We start from the raw sequence: 18562 nt of genomic DNA, 5'->3' as shown, positions 1-18562 counted from the left end.
TGTGGCTTGGTTAATTTTGAAACCTGTGATCGTAAGAAAAGTTGTCAGAAGAAATACTTGGCTGACAAGTTCTTTACAGTTAAAAAAACAACCAAATGTACAAGTGTTCAGTTTGGTATAGAGCAGAGGTCGACACACTTTTTATGTAAAGGGCCAGAGAGCAAATATTTGCAGGCTGTATTTCCTCTGTGGAGTCGTCAGCCTGGCCATTGTATGGCAGAAGCAGCCTTACACAGTACGTAAGTGAACCGGTGTGGCTGTGTTCCAAAATCTCATATATGGGCACTGAAATGTGCATTTCATATGATATTTCATGTCACAAAGTAGCCTTAAATTTTTTTCCCCAGTCATAAAAAAATTGCAAAAACTGTTCTTAAATATGGGCTGTTACGAAAACAGTGCCAAACCCTGGTTTAGAGCACAAAAATTAGTGCCTTGCTATTCTGTTTCTCAAAAGTTTTTTTTTTTTTTAACCTCTCAAGAAAAAAAAAAAAGAAATGAAGATGTAAGAATTATGGAAGTATTGGGGCTCCTGGGTGGCTCAGTCAGTTTAGTGTCTGACTTCGGCTCAGGCCATGATCTCACAGTTTGTGGGTTTGAGCCCCGCGTCGGGCTCTGTGCTGACAGCTTGGAGCCTGGAGCCTGCTTCGGATTCTGTGTCTCCCTCTCTCTCTGACCTTCCCTACTCATGTTCTCCCTCTCCCTCCCTCCCTCCCTCTCTCTCTCTCTCTCTCTCTCTCTCTCTCTCTCTCAAAAATAAATAAACTTTAAAAAAATAAAAAAAGAGAATTATGGAAGTATTCCCTATATATAGGATTAGGGCTGTCGAGTATAGGACCAGATCAGCACCATACAGATGCTGTGGTGGGCTTTGTTTTGTAGGTAATCAAAGGTTTACCGGCCTAGGCTGCTACTTTACTTTTGGGTTTGCCTCTTGCATCTGTGGTTCCCTTTCTATTGTCTTGACTGCCATGTTTTTCTTCCTTGCCTCCGGGGACCTTCTATTTTTCTGTTGCAATCTGCTACTCTCTGCTTCTCTTTTAAATTTTTTTTTTTCAACGTTTTTTATTTATTTTTGGGACAGAGAGAGACAGAGCATGAACGGGGGAGGGGCAGAGAGAGAGGGAGACACAGAATCGGAAACAGGCTCCAGGCTCCGAGCCATCAGCCCAGAGCCTGACGCGGGGCTCGAACTCACGGACCGCGAGATCGTGACCTGGCTGAAGTCGGACGCTTAACCGACTGCGCCACCCAGGCGCCCCTCTGCTTCTCTTTTAGATGTCCTGACTCCATCAGGCCAGCTCTTCCTTCCTATCTGGCAGCCTGCTCATTGAATTCCTCCCCATTTGATCATTGGGGATGATAACTTGCCCTGAGACTCCTTTGTGCCCTACCATTCTACTTGTTGTCTCTATTCTTTCATACCTTTATAGTTGCATTTGAACTTTGGGTTTGAAGAAAAGATAAACAGAATTCCTAGGTCTAGCCCTGTTTATTAAGTTTGATTTTGTAGCCAAACTGTAAGACAAAGGAGGAATAGATTCACATGGGTAAACTTGGAAGCATACTTTCAAAAGTATCCTTTGAGGGGTACCTGGGTGGCTCAGGCGATTGAGTGTCTGACTTTGGCTCAGGTCATGATGTCACTGTTGGTGAGTTCCAACCCTGTGTCCAGTTCTGTGCTGACAGCCTGCAGCCCCGCTTCACATTTTGTGTGTGTGTCTCTCTCTGCCCCTCCCCCCACTCACACTCTGTCTCTCTTTCAAAAATAATAAACATTTAAAAAGTTATATGGGGCGCCTGGGTGGCTCATTCGGTCAAGCGTCCGACTTCAGCTCAGGTCATGATCCCGCGGTCCGTGAGTTTGAGCCCCGCGTCGGGCTCTGTGCTGACAGCTCAGAGCCTGGAGCCTATTTCAGATTCTGTGTCTCCCTCTCTCTCTGACCCTCCCCATTCATGCTCTGTCTCTCTCTGTCTCAAGAATAAATAAATGTTAAAATTTTTTTTTTTAATTATAAAAAAGCATCCTTAGATTTTTAAAAGAAAAACATATCTGAGTTTACTTAAAGAGGAGTTGATTTTTATTTTTACTGTCTGTGCTAGCATGTCTTTTAGTAGTAAAGATTGAAAATCTTTTCAGTGCTCTTACTTTTCCAGACCAGAAATGGAGCTAGAACTAGCTCATTAGAACACATGCCATATTTGGGATTGATTAGGATAATTGCTGAATGTAGCCTTATGTTTTAAGGTACTATCAAATACGGCATTCCTTTCTTAACTCTGTGTAAGATATGTTGGTGACCATAGTTGTCATTGACCCTTGATTACCAAAAAAAAAAAAAAAAAGAAAAGAAAAGAAAACGCCGCTTTCCCGTGAGCCAGCCCTTCCTAGGCTTCTCTGGCCTCCTTAATGATAAATCTCTTTCTGTCTCTGCCTCCCAGGTGTTCTATAAAATTTAGGCCAGAGAGACCTACTTGGGAAGGCAGAAGCTGTTACAAACATCCCTATTAGATAATGTTCTGTCATTTCCTAAATATCTTAAAAGGGAGAAGAGGATACATTAATGTCATGATCTTTTGAATTTACATGCAGTAGGACTGAAGTTCACGATTGACCTACAGGGGGAGAAAAAAAAGCTTGCCACCAAATGATAGAGCAAAAGGGTGCGATTAGTCCTCATGGCTGGTTAATGCCTCCATGTCTTAGTGTCACATTCACCACAGGTTTGTCAAGAGTGTGAGGAAGGTATCTGAAGGCTTTTAGTTCTTTGGTTAACATGTGTTAAGTACTAGTGACACACAGCAGATGTTCAGTGAGCATATATTTTTTAATGCTTTTATTCTTTTTGAAGAAATTTAAACTTTTTGTGCACGCTTGTGCAAGCAGGGGAGGGGGGCAGAGGGAGCGAGACAGAGAATCTTAAGCAGGCTCCACATTCAGCGTGGGGTCTGGGGCTGGATCCCATCACCCTGGGATCATGACCCGAGCCTGAATCAAGAGTCAGACTTTCAACAGACTGAGCCACCCAGGTGCCCCAGTGTTTTTATTCTTCAATGTATTCATTATGCTTATTTGTTTCCTGATTGTAAGTGTCATAAACAAGCATAATGGATTCTGTTCTTGGGGGTTTATGATTCTGATGAAGGGAAAGGGGTTTGGGGAGTTTACAAAAAAGATATAAATACTATGTTATCTAGGAGGGAGAGGGGAGGTGAATCCCTAGTCTTTTATTTTGTCCTCTTGGATTTCTACCTTTTCCTAAAAAAAGCTAGATATTTCCAGACCCAAGCCAGTTCATTTTTACTTACATGTCAAATTGGATTTCTCTGACCTGGCTGCGTAGCTGCTGTTTTCCTTTGTACTCTGCCTCACATTTATTTTGTATGGAATATACATGTTTCCCATTCCATGTCTTTCAGCCCAAGTGCTGCTGTTGGAATGTTTGTTAGAAGAAGCAGATGTTTCAGGAAGATAGCTTGACTGCCCAGAGGAGAGAGATGTTTTTACCTATAATTTTATTTTTCTTTCTCTTTGTTATATTTGTGTTCAGGTCTTCATTCTTCCCCATTCCTACCTAACTTCTTGCCCTTTGTCCCATTTTTTCCATTCCTTTGCATCCTCTGGTGTCTTGATGTCTCAGATTCTTGGGGAATGAGGGAGGCAGCAAGTCTTTATCAGGTGACTCGTATACACTTGTTTCTTTAAAATCAAGAGGTATGGTCCTTTGGACCACAGGTCCACATGTCCACATGTCTACTCCCTTCTTCTTTTCAAATTAATTTCCCCTAGTTTATCCTTAGTTGCCCTAAGCAAATTGTAAGCGGAGCCTGAGAGTGCTCCATTTTTTTCTATGCCAAGGTCCATCTTTCCTCAAAGTGCATTCTTGTTTCTTTATTGGAATAAGGCAGTTGTGTATTTCTAGGGCAGGAAGGAAGGTTGGTTAAATCACAATGGGGCAACATTGAACCAGGCAATTAAATAAATACGAGTTTATTCTCTTATTTTGAATTTCTTTCTTTTTTTTTATTTTTATTTAAAAAAAAATTTTTTTTTTTTTAGCGTTTATTTATTTTTGACACAGAGAGAGACAGAGCATGAACGGGGGAGGGTCAGAGAGAGGGGGACACAGAATCTGAAACAGGCTCCAGGCTCTGAGCTGTCAGCACAGAGCCTGACGCGGGGCTCGAACCCACGGACCGCGAGATCGTGACCTGAGCCGAAGTCGGCCGCTTAACCGACTGAGCCACCCAGGCGCCCCATTTTTTTTTTTTTTTAACATTTATTTATTTTTGAGGCAGAGAGAGACAGAGCATCAACAGGGGAGAAGCAGAGAGAGAGAGGGAGACACAGAATCTGAAACAGGCTCCAGGCTCTGAGCTGTCAGCACAGAGCCCGATGCGGGGCTCGAACTCACGGACCGTGAGATCATGACCTGTGCCGAAGTCGGACGCTTAACCGACCGAGCCACCCAGGCGCCCCATTGAAGTTATTTCTTTATCTGAATGGGAATGAAAGAAACAGAATAAGTTCATCCTTTGGGTGGGCAGTTTTTCTTTTAGCTTTGGTAAGCCTGCTCAGCTGAAAAACATGGGGATGAACACCTCTGAACTTTTGAAATAAAACAGAGAGGGTAAATGACTCTGTAAAATACATCAAATTACAGGGTGGGAAAACTTTAGAACAATGACTAAAAAAATGTAAGGATGGAAATGAAGGAAGAACTAAGTAAGTGAGGTAGAAGTAGGGGATTTAGTAGGGCGTTTTATGCTGAGTACGATACCAGCATGTACCAAATGTGATGGTCACCAGAAACTTTGAGCGTCACTTGGTGCTTAAAGGTTTTTGTTTCCTCTTTTTTTTGTCCATCATAGAAATGATCTTTGGTGGGCAGGAAGATCCTTGCACGTCATAGGTGCTCAATAAATATTTTTTCTTGGTGAAGAAAGATATTCCAAGATAAGGAACTGATCTTTGGTAAATCACCATTTATCCTCAATAAATCCCCACATAGTAGAGTGTTTGCAATGCCAGACTCTTAAGTGCTGTTTGAGATGATTCATCACTCGCCCTGGCACCTCCCTAGTGTTGAACTTGTCTTTTTGGCTCCTGTGTTGATTTGGCAGGTGGATAGAGTCCTGACTGTGTACATTTCCCTTCCCAGTGTGATCCTTCTTATTGGAGAATTAACTGACTGAAAAAACTATTTAGCCACAGCCCTCTAGTCTTTCCGTTTAATAAGAAACATTTTGTTTTATTTTGTTTTCATTGCCTTCTTGTTTCTTGGGTTGTGGATTAGGATCTGATTTGATAGAATGACATAAATGTATACGGCTTTAAGACCTAGGTGGACCCCAGATTTTCACAGAAGAGGACATTTCTTCAGCTAAAGATAAGGGGATGTGGCTAAAATCCCTGATTTGTTGTGATTTAGCTGTGTCCTGGTTGGGGATGTGGGGAGGTGTGGAGATAGGAGAACTCTGGTACCTGGTAAATTTTAGGTTTTAGCACTGATCAGGTGATTTCTGCCTGCATTGTTATTCTTTTTAAGTTATTTGTGTTATGGACTGGCCTTGTTTGGTCTTCAGAATGGGTTACCATGACCTGTGTTCCCACTACAGTATTTTGAGTGTGCTGGTCTACCCTCTTTTGGCCAACACATGCCATTATTAGGTTTTGGTCTTTGCCAACCAGTAATACAGGACAAAATGGCATCCTGTTATGTTTTTACCTGTGTTTTTAAAATTCTAAGTGAGTTTGAAAATATTTCCTGCTTCTTAGCCATTGCTGTTTACTAAGTCTGACACCTTAAGCAAGGTGCTTGATTTTAATTTGCTAAGCTTCACTTTCTCCATCTTGAATATAGGGATGGTAACAGTGCCTCTCAACTAGGGTTGCTGTAAGGATGAAGTAGGGCAATGCCTGTAAAGCGGATGGGCATCTGGCAGACAGGAAGCACTAAATAAATGCTAGCTGAATTATTTTCTTTGCAGCGAATCCGAAATCCTGCACCATGAGAAGCAGTACGAGCCCTTCTACTCCTCTTTTGTTGCACTTTCCACACACTATATTACAACAGTCTGCAGCCTCAGTAAGTATTCTACTCTTGTTACTCCTTGCCGAGGGCTTGGGAATAGGGGAATTGTGTCTCTTGGGAATAGGGGAATTGTAGGGTGTCTGAACAGGTTGTTAATGAAGTTGTATTTTAGCACTCTTAACCTGTTCACCCAGTGGTGGAAACTGCTGTCAGTCTGATAAGGCTCTGGAAGTTCCTTTACCTGGGCCAATCAAGGGGGCTTTAAAAACCACTTGGTTTGGATACCTGCTTTATAACCCATTAAGTTAACTTTCCTTCCGTTCTTAATCAAAAGCATTTTACTGATTTCACACATGCACGTGTAATTACTAGCGTGTTAATTTCTGGGAGTCGAGGCGGATGGGTGGATACGGACCTGGGGTTAGCAGCCACTGACGAGGGCTCTATTATTCCTTATTTGGTTTGGTGAGAAAGTAAATTCTCCTTTTGTGTTCTCTGGTATCTCAAGGGATTTCAGTTTCAGTTCCCATTCTTTTAAACTTTTTTTTACCCTTATTTTCCACTATTTCTGAATTTTTGCGTTTCTCTTTTTAAAAAAAATCCTAAGATAGTTCTGAAGAATTGTAATTATTTGTTTACTTAAATAGTTTGCTACGCATGTAAAATGAAAGGAAGGTATAGGGTCGCTCAGTAATCTTCAGGTGTCCAGTGCTGTTTATTATAGGCGCTGTTCCTGTTGAAAGAATCAGTTTTAGCTTGAAGAAATTTTGTGTAGGAAGCCCTTTGCAAAAGGCATTTAGAACCTATGGGGAAGAAGAGGTAGTATGTTCTAATAGTTGAGAGCATGAACTCCAGAGTCAGACTTCCTGGATTTGCTTGTGGCTGTGTGACTTTGGGCAAGTCATTTCATCTCTGGTGTAATTTCCTTATCTGTTTAGAAAAAGGAGGGGGGAGGGAAACAATAATAGCTACCTCTTAAAATTGGTTTAAGGATTAAGTGGATTAGTATGTTTGAAGTGCTTGGTACTTATTGTGATGTATATCCTATTATTATTAATTTCCAGTAAATATAAGATAGGTTGATCTAAAAGCAGTGGATGGCTGTCAGTGCCAGGATGCCTTTGTTTGCGCCTTGGATTGTTGGTTCTGAATGATTCTTGTCATCGAATGACATCGGGAATGTTGGACATGTGGAGCTCAATGGTTGTCTGGTTTTGATGTACTGACTGTGAGGCTGAAGCAAGCTGTAGCAGTCTGAGGTTAAGTAAAGCTTACTTGCTTTCTCAGTTCCCCGGAACCAGCTTCAGTCCGTGGCAGCAGCCTGCAAAGTCCTGATTGAGTTTTCTCTGCTACGTCTGGAGAATCCAGATGAGGCTTGCGCTGTGTCCCAGGTGAGAGTGTCGGGCTCTTCCGGGGCCCTTCTTTCGAAGTAGAACTTTGACAGACTAGTGGAATGGTGGAGAAGGGGTGGCAGAGAGCAGGGGTTGGTGAACATTTCCCGTAATAGGCCAGAGAGTAAACAATTTGCTGACCATTCAGTCCCTGTTGCAACTAGTCTCTATCTTCTAAACTCTGCCTTTGTAGTGTGAAAGCAGCCACAGACAATACGTAAATGAACAAGCGAAGCTGTGGTCCAGGAAACTTTATTTACAAAAATAGGCAGTGGGCTGAATTGGGGCTGTGGTTTGCCAACCTCCTCTGGTTGCACAGGCTTTTGCAAGGATTGCAGAGTGTCACGTTTCCAGGGACCAGGTCAGTAACAAAATCAGTGAAGTGTGCCAGCCACAGCTATTAAGGGCCAGTCGCTGTGTGGCTCCAGCCGATTGTTGCCAGGCAGGGGTGGAGACTTAGTTGCTCTATCTTGGGGATTATCAAGAGAGATAAGAAATCTGGATTTGAATGCTAAAACTTCCATGCTTTAAAACGTTAGCTAAAACTTCAGATAAAAAACTGAAAATCCAACAGCAACACTTTGAGACTAATGAGACAAATTTGCAAGCCAGATGTGGTCTGAGGACCATCAGCTTGTGATCTCTGCTTTAGTGTTTTTCCTCATTTCTATTCTTGCTAGCAAGCTCAATCTGGCCCTGTGCCAGTTACAAGTCCCAAAAGAGTAGCATCTTCTAAAAGACATACTTGAATTTGTTGTCTTCTCAGAAACACTTGATTCTCCTAATCAAGGGCCTGTGCACTGGCTGTAGCCGACTAGACAGGACTGAAATTATCACGTTCACAGCCATGATGAAATCCGCCAAGCTGCCACAAACAGTGAAGACGCTCTCAGATGGTGAGCGTTCGTTTGCCAGACCCAGTTCCTTGGCTGCTTCCCTGGCCAACTTTCTCCCGCTCTGCCTTCTAGCGGTACTCTGCTCATCCTGTTTTTGGTTTTATATTTACAGTGGAAGATCAGAAAGAGCTGGCCTCACCAGTAAGCCCAGAGCTGAGGCAGAAGGAGGTACAGATGAATTTTTTGAATCAGCTGACGTCAGTTTTCAACCCTAGAACTGTAGCATCACCGCCCGTAGGTCCACAGACTCCGGTGAGTTACTCCAGCCAAATGTCCTCACCCCTTGGAAGTTGTTAAGATGAGAATACTAGAAAAAAGTAACAAATGCATCTTCTGTTTGCGACATAAAGTGATTAAGTGCCTATGATAGAAAGAAATAGAAGAATACAAACCAGAAAAAAGCAAAACTTACCCTAACGTTCTGTCCACTGTTGTTACTCTTTGGATGGTCATTCTTCTGAATTTCTCAGTGCAAATAAACGTGAAGAGCACGTACATTTTTCCGTCAAAGGTATCACACTCTGTACTGGTTGTAGAATATATATATTTTAAAGCTATATATTTTTCTCTTCTTGGGAAACTGACTTGTATTTTGCCTACATTAGAGGGGGAGTTGCCCCTCACTAACTGGGGAGTCTGAGGAGTATCCGTAGAGCTGCTTCGTTTGGGTGCTTGTTTCGATTCTGACTGCAGGGCTGTAGTCGGCAGCTGGTGGTGTCATGATAGGCCTTTCACATGCCTTTTGTTTCTCTTTAGGCTGAAGGAGAAAATGAGGAGCAGTCATCCACAGATCAAGCCTCTGCTGTCAAAACCAAGAATGTGTTTATAGCTCAGAACGTGGCTAGTCTTCAAGAGCTTGGTAAGACTCTTAATCATCGTCAGAAAGCCGGTTTCTCTGCTTTCCAAAATTTCATACGAGGAAGAGAATCCAGCAGCAGACAGAGGCCTGTTTGTAAGGTTGAGCCTTGTCGTTGATTCAGGTGGCTCAGAGAAGCTGCTGCGTGTGTGTTTGAACCTACCGTATTTCCTGCGCTACATCAATCGGTTTCAAGATGCAGTGTTGGCCAATTCTTTCTTCATCATGCCTGCAACAGTAGCCGATGCCACTGCTGTTCGCAACGGGTAAGGGGCTCAGGCTGTGTGCTTTACGTTCTGATGCTGCCCTCGGAAAGAGAAACCGGTTAGCTTTCTGTGGCATGCTGACTTTCTTTAGTGATCAGAATAAGAAGCAAGGGATTCACAGAGACGTTCTTGTTAACCTCCTCCTCTGTTATGTTCTAGTTTTCATTCACTGGTGATTGATGTTACCATGGCATTGGATACCCTCTCTCTACCTGTGTTGGAGCCTCTCAATCCTTCTCGTCTGCAAGATGTGACAGTCCTCAGCCTAAGTTGTCTCTATGCAGGTGAGAGGTGATGATGTCTGTTCTCATTTTGTCAGTCAAGTACAAGTACGCTTTCTGGAAACCATGAGATCCTTTTTTTTTCTTTTTGCTTTTTAAATTTTTTTTTTAAATGTTTTTTTATTTTTGAGACAGAGACAGCACGAGCAGGGGAGGGGCAGAGAGAGAGGGAGACACAGAATCGGAAGCAGGCTCTAGGCTCTGAGCTGTCAACACAGAGCTCAGCACGGAGCTCGAACTCATGAGCTGTGAGATCATGACCTGGGCCGAAGTCGGATGCTTAACTGACTGCGCCACCCAGGTGTCCCAACCATGAGATCCTTCTGAGTGCTCTCCCCGCCTGACTTGTGCCCTTCCCCCTGAGGATCATCTAATGTCTCATCTAGGTGAAATGAGGTCTCAATAGGAGTCTTGTAAATTATCTTGTTGTTCCACTGCTGGTGTTGTTATTATGTGCATATTTGATTTTATAGTATGTGCAGATAGTAAATGTCTGTGTAAAGCAAAATGCCAAGTGCTGTTGGGATATTGAGATGAACAGTATCTGATCCTTGGCCTCAAGGAGCCTACACTGAGAACAGTTAGGACCGCAGGGTATGACATGAGATGAACAGTATCTGATCCTTGCCCTCAAGGAGTCTACACTGAGAACAGTTAGGACCGCAGGGTATGACATAAAACAGGAGATGACAAAAAGCAGTAAGAGGAGTGTAGCACGGCTGGGTGTGCGAAGTAGAGAGCGAGGGAGTCTTGCTGTGGGAGCAGGTTTGAGGAAGCCTTCATGGAACAGGTGGTATCTGTTTATATTGATTATTCTTCGTGCGCCCACAAAATCTCCTCTTCCTGTTGATCATGCTGCCTTGGAAGTGGGGCCTGACATCTGGCGTTCACTCACTTTTAAGTTATGACAGTGACTTTTTACCCCAATTCACTGATCCTTGATTTCAAATAGCATAGTCCTGGTATGTCTTGGAAGGTATAACAATTTCCTTTGTTTACTTGGCTCTCTGAGTGAGGATTTGAACAGTCTTGGAAACTTGACCTTGGGGACCATCACGAAATTGCTGAGGTTGATCATCTCCCTATATTCTTCCAACAGCTTTATTTTGAACATCTGGATGCAAATAGGAATTGGGTAAAGCAGTAGTAATGAAGAAGTTCTGTTGATGTACCTGTAGGGCAGGTGGATTTTCAGTAGGGCTATCCCTAGGCAGAGGCAGAGGCAGAAGCCGGACTCAGAGTGTCCTAGAGTCTGGGGGCACATACTGTATCAGTGTGTGTGGAGAGGAGGGGCAGGGGGAGAGGATATGTGCTTAGTGGGTATTGTACAGTGGGAAAGAAAGGACACAATCAAAGAGGTCTTAGAAATGCAGGCTAGGGGCACTTGGGTAGCTCAGTTAGTTGAGCATCCGACTCTTGATTTCGGCTCAGGTCATGATGCCACGGTTGTAGGCTCAAGTCCCGTGTCTGCACGGAGCCTGCTTAAGATTCTCCCCCTCCCCCTTCCCCCCTCCCCTCCTTCATTCCCTCCCTCCCTCCCCCTCTGTCCTTCTCCCCCGCTTGTGCTGTCTCTAAAAAAAAAAAAAAGAAATGCAGTCTAAGTCATTTGGCTTATGTCCTATAGACAGGAGAAACCATTGAAGATTCTGAGCTATATTTTAGGAAGAACATTCAAGTAGCAGTACACAGGACATTTTGGCATGGAGAAATTTGGAGTCTGGAAGCTCTGTTAGGATTTTTTTTATAGTCATTCAGGCGAGACACATTAAGGGCCTAAGCTAGGGCAGCAGCAGTAGGAATAGAAAGCTAAAGATACCTGTGAAGATACGTTCTCTCCCAGCCCAATTCCAGTGTTTATTTCCTTGTCCTCTGCCTTTGATTTTTGCAGTTTGTTTTTTTTTTTAATTTTTTTTTTTAACGTTTATTTATTTTTGAGACAGAGAGAGACAGAGCATGAACAGGGGAGGGGCAGAGAGAGAGGGAGACACAGAATCTGAAACAGGCTCCAGGCTCTGAGCTGTCAGCACAGAGCCCGACGTGGGGCTCGAACTCACGGATTGTGAGATCGCGACCTGAGCCGAAGTCGGACGCTTAACCGACCAAGCCACCCAGGCGCCCCGATTTTTGCAGTTTTTAAGTTGGGGTTTGTTTCAATTATTAGGGAATCTCTTGAATATTACATGGCCGTCAGTATACTTGGTAATGGTTAAAGAATCCTTAAAAATTTTTAGTCGGATTAAAATCCCAGAGTTGGTTTGTTGAAATTTGATGGCCTGGGATTTGACTTAAAGACAAGGATTTGATGTCTTTGAAGAACACCAAGAGTGGAATGTTTTTCCCTGTAATCTTGAAAAAATTGAAGATATCTTGTGATGTCTTTAAAGTTTTAAAGTTAATAGATACTTATTTCTAAAGCAGTTTTAGGTTTACAGAAAAATTGAGCAGGTTATACAGAGTGCCCATCTACCTTCTGTCCCCAGTATGGTTTCCCTCATCATTAACATAGTGCATTAATAACAGTACGTTTGTTATAATCGATGAATGCACTGTTGATACACTATTAACATCTGAGAAGACTGTTGTTTACATTATGGATTTCTCTTTCAGACAGTTCTGTGGCTTTTGACAAATGCATAACGTCGTGTATTCGTCATCACTGTGACACAATAGTTTCACTGCTCTGCAGTCCCTTGTGCTCTACCCAGGAATCCCTCTCTCCTACCCCTACCCCTGCCCCCTAGAAATCACTGATCTTTTCACTGTCTCCATAGTTTTAGCTTTTCCAGAATGCCCTAAAGTTAGAAGCAGTCTGCTTGGATCCCGCATTTAAGTTTCCTCCATGATTTTTTGTGACCTGATAGCTCGTTTTTTGTTATTGCCGAATAATACTCCTCGTACGGGTGTGCCGTAGTTTGTGGTACTGCATCCACCTGTCGAAGGGCATCTTGATTGCTTCCAGTTGTTGGCAACCATGAATAAAGCTACAATAAGTATTTGTGTGCAGGTTTTTATGTGGATAGAAGTTTTCAGCTCATTCAGCTAAGTACTTAGGAGTGTTGATTGCTGGATCGCATGGTATCACTGTTTAGTCTTGCCCTGTGGACTTTACTGTCTGTGATCAAATCATGGAATTACCTTTGGGTAGGTTGTTTTATGGTTCTGTTTTGGTGGGCTCGTGGGACTGCCATGATTCGAATCCGTGCATCTTTCTTTTTTTCCTCCAGGCGTGAGTGTGGCAACTTGCATGGCCATCCTGCATGTGGGTAGTGCCCAGCAGGTGCGGACGGGGTCCACGAGCTCCAAAGAAGACGACTACGAGAGCGATGCGGCTACGATCGTCCAGAAATGTGTAAGCCATGCCATCTGGACCCAGGCACTGCCATTGTTCTGTGAGGAGATAGGGTCAGGCCCCCCTCTCTTCCCGGGTAGAGCAAAGGACACGGAGTGCTCTCCAACCCTTCCGCTCGGGTAACAGGTCTGAGTGGTAGGTGTTTGGCGTGTTTGGCAGCTTGGTTGACTCTGCAGAAAACACTGCATCTTCGTGTTGGCAGTGGACCCTGTGGGCGAGGAGTCATTCAGTCAGCACACGTAGTTGAAGGCGTGCTGTGTGTCAGTGCGCTTTTAGTGAAGACACACGATACACGAGATAGCCGCAGAGAATGCTAAGCATGTAGGATGAATCAGTGTGGTAAGCCGTGATCTGATGTGGGCCTGGGGTATTGTTTTAGATTGGGGGCAGGGGACACCTCTGAAGAGGTGACACAGGAGCTGGATATAGAGAGTAGTCAACACCATGCGCAGGTCAAGGGAAGTGTGATGGGATTGTATCATTAGAAGGTGCCTTGAGGACATTTGATTTTATGAGCGAAATGAGTTTGGGTGGGATTAACATTTGTAATGAAATATGACAGCTTGCTCAGCTTTTTGTTATGTTTGATGTTGTGCAGCTTGAAATATATGACATGATCGGACAAGCGATCAGCAATTCCCGCCGGGCCGGTGGAGAGGTAAGAAATGTGTCTCTGCTACATTCCTGTCTCACAGCCTGTAAGATCTCTGTGTTCATACTTTGCTTTTGTGCCTTTTTAACAGCACTATCAGAACTTCCAACTGCTGGGTGCCTGGTGTTTGTTAAACAGTCTTTTCCTCATATTGAACCTCAGCCCTACTGCCTTGGCTGATAAGGGGAAAGAGAAAGACCCACTGGCCGCACTCCGAGTCAGAGACATCCTTTCTCGCACAAAAGAGGGAGTGGGCTCTCCTAAACTGGGGCCTGGAAAAGGGTATGTGTCTACTCGATTGCTACTTATGTTTTGTTTTGTTTGCCTGCCATTTTATCTTGATGGGGAGCTGGTGTAACCCCTCTTGTCTTTGCATCAATGGAAACATTTGCCTTCATACTTGGTTGAATTTAATGACTAAGGTGATGACCATCATCCGGTGTCTACATCATAGCTGTGTCATTTTGGATAAATCGTTCATTCTGATCTTGTTTCCTTATCCATAAGAGGGGGAAATGTGTGTGTAACGTATTTCAGGGGTTTTATTTATTTATTTATTTTTTAACGCTCGTTTATCTTGAGGGAGAGCGTGCGCAAGCTGGGGAGGGGCAGAGAGGGAGAGAGAGAGAATCCCAGGTGGGCTCCATGTTATTGGTGCGGAGCCCATTGCGCGCCCACTTGAACTCACAAACGTGAGATCCTGACTTGAAGTGAAATCAACAGTCGGAAGGGCAGCCGAGCGAGCCACCCGGGTGCCCCTATTTCAGGGTTTTTATGTATGAGGGTCAAATCAGAAAACAGTGCTTCTGTTTTGTGTAATGGGCCTGTTTAACTTTCAGCTGATGGCTCACTGCATGTTTAACCTCTAAAGAGGATTCTGTCGGGTCCCCCTGCCTTGCTTCCTAAAATGTTTGCATCTGTTTGGGTGAAGTAAGCCCTGCTTGCTAGGAGAGAAGTTAGACATATGACTTCCATGTGTCTTGACGTTTTCTTTTCTGAGCCTAGGCATTTCTGGGTTTTGTTTGCTATTCAGTCCCTACCACGTGTTGGGCTGTCTCTGGGCACAGAGCCTGATGTGGGGATCGAACCCACAAACTGCGAGATCATGACCTAAGCCGAAGTCGGACGCTCAGCCGACTGAGCCACCCAGGCGCCCCAATGGAGCTTCTTTTCTAACTGGAGTGACCGTGAGGAGATACACTAATACGTTCATGATAACTTATCGTAGGAGTCCTGTAAAGAAAAATAAATCAGAGTAAGGGGCTAGCAAGCTAGTAAGGGGCTGGTGTTTTAGTTAGGGTGGTGAGGAATAAGCTCTGAAGACAAGACGGAGAGAACATATGTGAGGTGGCAGGGCGAGCCATGCAGATTTTGGGGGTAGAATTGTTCAGGTTTGGAGATGGGGGTTTGATTGGCATTTTTAAGGATCAGTTAGGTCCGTGTGGGCTGGAGTGGAGCCGTCCAGGAGGGAGCGTGGAAATTAGATCAGAGAGGTAGCCCGGGGCCAGATCTCCTAGGGCCAAGTGTAATCTGTAAGTCATGGAGGGTTTTCCCCAGGAAAGTGATCCGATCTGACTTACTAGTTATTGGCGATGTGAGAAGCCAGCTTCTGTGAGGAGAACAGACTGCAGGGTGTAAGGCAGGAAGGAGGGCGGGTAGGAAGCTGACGCATTTCTGCAAATGACAGAGCTGGTGGGAAAGGCAGAGAGAAGAGGTCCAAGGGGTATGTGTTTTGAAGGTACAGCTGACAGGATTTGCCGATGGCTTGGATATTGAGTGTGAAAAATAGGACCTCGACATTTTTTGGCAGGAGACAAAAAATTGTGTAATTTACGGAGGATGGTATGATTTACGGAGACTGGGAATACCAGCTCAGGAGTAGCTGGGGTGGCAGGAAGGCGAAGAAACACAGAATGTCATCTTCACCATGCCGACTCTGAGATGACTGTCACATCTCTCTGTGTGAGATGTAGAGGAGGCGGTTGGCATGGGCGTCTGGAGTTCAAGGAGGGAGTCAAATTCTGGACCTCAGTCAACAAATTATTCACTGAGTTGTCCTCTCTGTCCCAGGCTCTGTGTCATTTCTGGAATGCTGTGATGTACCAAAAAAAAAAAAAAAAAGGACACGCTTCCAAGAAACACGAAGAGAGATGTCAAATTGTATCTAGAGAGTATTATAATAAGGGCGTTTGGCCTGGTCAGAGAAATCAAAGCAGGCTTCCTTGAGGTGTCAAGCGAACTGAAATCTGAAATAGACGTTGGGATGGTAGACAGTAGACACTAGGCAAAGAAGGGAGGTAAGCACATTAGAGAGAACAGTAGTTGATAATTCTGTGAGTGTCTGCACTCACTGTAAAGGGACGTGGGAGGATGCCAAAAGGTCTGCCCACAGAAGTAAGTTACGGGGCGCCCAGGTGGCTCAGTTGGTTAAGCGTCAGATTCTTGCTTTTGGCTCAAGTCATGAGCTCATGCTTCATGAGTTTGAGCCCTGCGTCGCGCTCTGTGCTGGCAGCGCGGAGCCTGCTTGGGATCCTCTCTCTCCCCTCTCTGCTCCTCCCCTGCTCGCTCTCTCTCTCTCAAAATAAGTAAATAAAACTTAAAAAAAAGTAGTTATGTTTAAAAAATGGCTATTGTTTCTTAAGATTTAAGAAAACCTGTTCCTTGTGTAAGTTACAAACCATAAGAAAGGGGGGGAAAATCACCCCAATTCTACCACCCAAATCGGTAAACATTCTTCCAGATGTTTTTCTGTGCACGCATTCAAAATGTATACGTTTACAGAAGCAGGATCACTGTTAGAAAACATCGTAGACGTTTTCTCAGTGCCCGTATTAGGGATTCACTGTATCTAAGCATTCCACTATGTAAATAGGCCATAGTTGACTCTAATCACCTTATTGAAACACTTATTTAGGGTGTATGAAATTTCTGGTTTTGATAAACTGTGCTTTGATAAATCTTCTAAAACATAAATCTTTGTGAAGTTGCTTAATTATCCCCTTGGGGTAAATACCTAGAGGTATGAATGTTAGGACAAAGGGCACACCTATGTAAAAATTTGAAATGTTTTGTCAGACTGTTCTGATTGCATTCTTACTTAGCAGCTGTGTGTGCACGTGTGCCCGTTTCCCCAGGTCCGCTTTGAAGTGGGCATCGTTAGTTTTCACATTTTCTAACGTTAAAGGAGGAAGTTTATTTTTGAGACCGAACACAAGTGGGGTAGGGACAGAGAGAAAGGGAGACACAGATCTTTGACAGTGGGCATTGTTAGGTTTCACGTTTTCTAATGTTAAAGGAGAAAGTTTATTTTTGAACACAAGTCGGGGAGGGACAGAAAGAGAGGGCGACAGAATCTGAAATAGGCTCCAGGCTCTGAACTGTTGGTGCAGAGCCCAACGCGGGGCTCGAACTCCGATGCTGTGAGATCGTGACCTGAGCCGAAGTTGGATGGTGAACTGAATGAGCCACCCAGGTGCCCCAGCGTTAAAGGAGAAAGGTGGTATTACATTTCTCTTACTCGTATTTCTTTATTAGTGCCATTGCAACTGCCTGTGTCCTTTGCCCCAGTTTTCTCTTTGCTGTTTGTCCTTTTTTCTTACTAATTTACGTGCACTCTTTGTATATTAGATATTCTAATTGTTTGTCATGTGGCCATTTGGACAGAAAGAAAGTTTTACATTCAATGTGTCAGTCTTCGTTTTTATTCTCTTTGGTTTGTGCCCAGATATTTTACAGAAATTGGCAATTTTTAACTTTTTTCTTCTCGAAAGAATGACTTCAAGTGTCCTAGCAGCCTTTGAATGTCAGCATCTATACATCACCCGGTCGATTCGACCTGAGAGTTTAAATTCCAAAGTGCCGTGTACTTGGAAGTCTTTCTTTTCCTCTTGGGGTGCTTCACCTGAAGCTTGTGGGTCCTCAGGCGGGCCGTGGGTGGGCTTCAGGGAGACCGAGCTTCTGAAATGACATGCACACAATTGTGTGTGCGTTTTCTTCCCTCCGGGGCAAGGTTCATAGGTTGTGAAAGGGGTCTGGGACCCCCGCATGGCAAGACCCCCTGTGCCGAGGTGGTGAGTTGTGTTTCTCCTCTTCTCTGTATAGGCACCAGGGCTTCGGGGTGCTGTCGGTCATACTGGCAAACCACGCTGTCACGCTCTTGACCTCTCTCTTCCAAGACCTGCAAGTGGAAGCACTGCACAAGGTGAGGGACTGCGCGCAGGGGGTCAGCACGGCGACGCTGGCTTCGCTCCTGGGGAGGCTGCCCTGAGCCGTCTGATCACGGGGCTCCTTTCTGCGCCGTTCGGTCCGTAATTCTCTTCTGCCTGCTTCCCTTCAGGGTTGGGAGACAGACGGTTCCCCGGCAGTCCTGAGCATCATGGCCCAGAGCACCTCCATCCAGAGGATTCAGCGGCTGATCGACTCTGTCCCGCTGACGAACCTGCTGTTGACACTGCTGTCGACCTCCTACAGAAAGGTGGGTGGGGTCACGCCGTGGATGATCTGCAGGATCTCGTGTAACCCTCTCAGGAGGAAAAAGGCTGTACGCCGTGGCCTTCATACCTTCATAAACTCAAAATTTATGGTAATGTTTTGAAGATGAGAGGAAAGCTTCAGTGATTCCACACGTGAATCCGTTACTGATTGTCAGCTTTTTTTTATGTTTATTTATTTTTGAGAGAGAGAGAGCGAGCACGTGTGTGTGCTCATGAGTCAGAGAGAGGCAAAGAGAGAGGAGACACAGAATCTGAAGCAGGCTCCAGGCTCCGAGCTGTCGGCACAGAGCCCAATGCAGGGCTCGAACTCACGGACTGCAAGATCATGACCTGAGCCAAAGTC

At 44.5% G+C, this 18562-nt stretch overlaps 1 protein-coding gene across 4 annotated transcripts in view; it reads left to right on the top strand.

Annotated features, from left to right (window-relative positions):
* The window catches only part of UBR4 (ubiquitin protein ligase E3 component n-recognin 4), a 132128-nt gene that overhangs the window by 2458 nt on the left and 111108 nt on the right, over nt 1–18562 (top strand). For all 4 annotated transcript variants that reach the window (XM_042997359.1, XM_042997357.1, XM_042997358.1 and 1 more), the window contains exons 2-13: nt 5992–6089; nt 7323–7426; nt 8193–8322; nt 8435–8574; nt 9079–9181; nt 9303–9444; nt 9604–9728; nt 12950–13074; nt 13673–13732; nt 13818–14008; nt 17828–17927; nt 18063–18200. In XM_042997359.1, the coding sequence (XP_042853293.1) occupies nt 5992–6089; nt 7323–7426; nt 8193–8322; nt 8435–8574; nt 9079–9181; nt 9303–9444; nt 9604–9728; nt 12950–13074; nt 13673–13732; nt 13818–14008; nt 17828–17927; nt 18063–18200 (1456 nt within the window). The remainder of the gene's footprint in view (nt 1–5991; nt 6090–7322; nt 7427–8192; nt 8323–8434; nt 8575–9078; nt 9182–9302; nt 9445–9603; nt 9729–12949; nt 13075–13672; nt 13733–13817; nt 14009–17827; nt 17928–18062; nt 18201–18562) is intronic.

This window comes from Panthera tigris, chromosome C1 (assembly GCF_018350195.1).
Source record: "Panthera tigris isolate Pti1 chromosome C1, P.tigris_Pti1_mat1.1, whole genome shotgun sequence".
In the NCBI taxonomy this organism is placed as follows: Eukaryota; Metazoa; Chordata; class Mammalia; order Carnivora; family Felidae; genus Panthera; species Panthera tigris.
The sequence above is the reverse complement of the archived record's forward strand: the minus strand, read 5'-3'. Positions and strand labels throughout refer to the sequence as shown.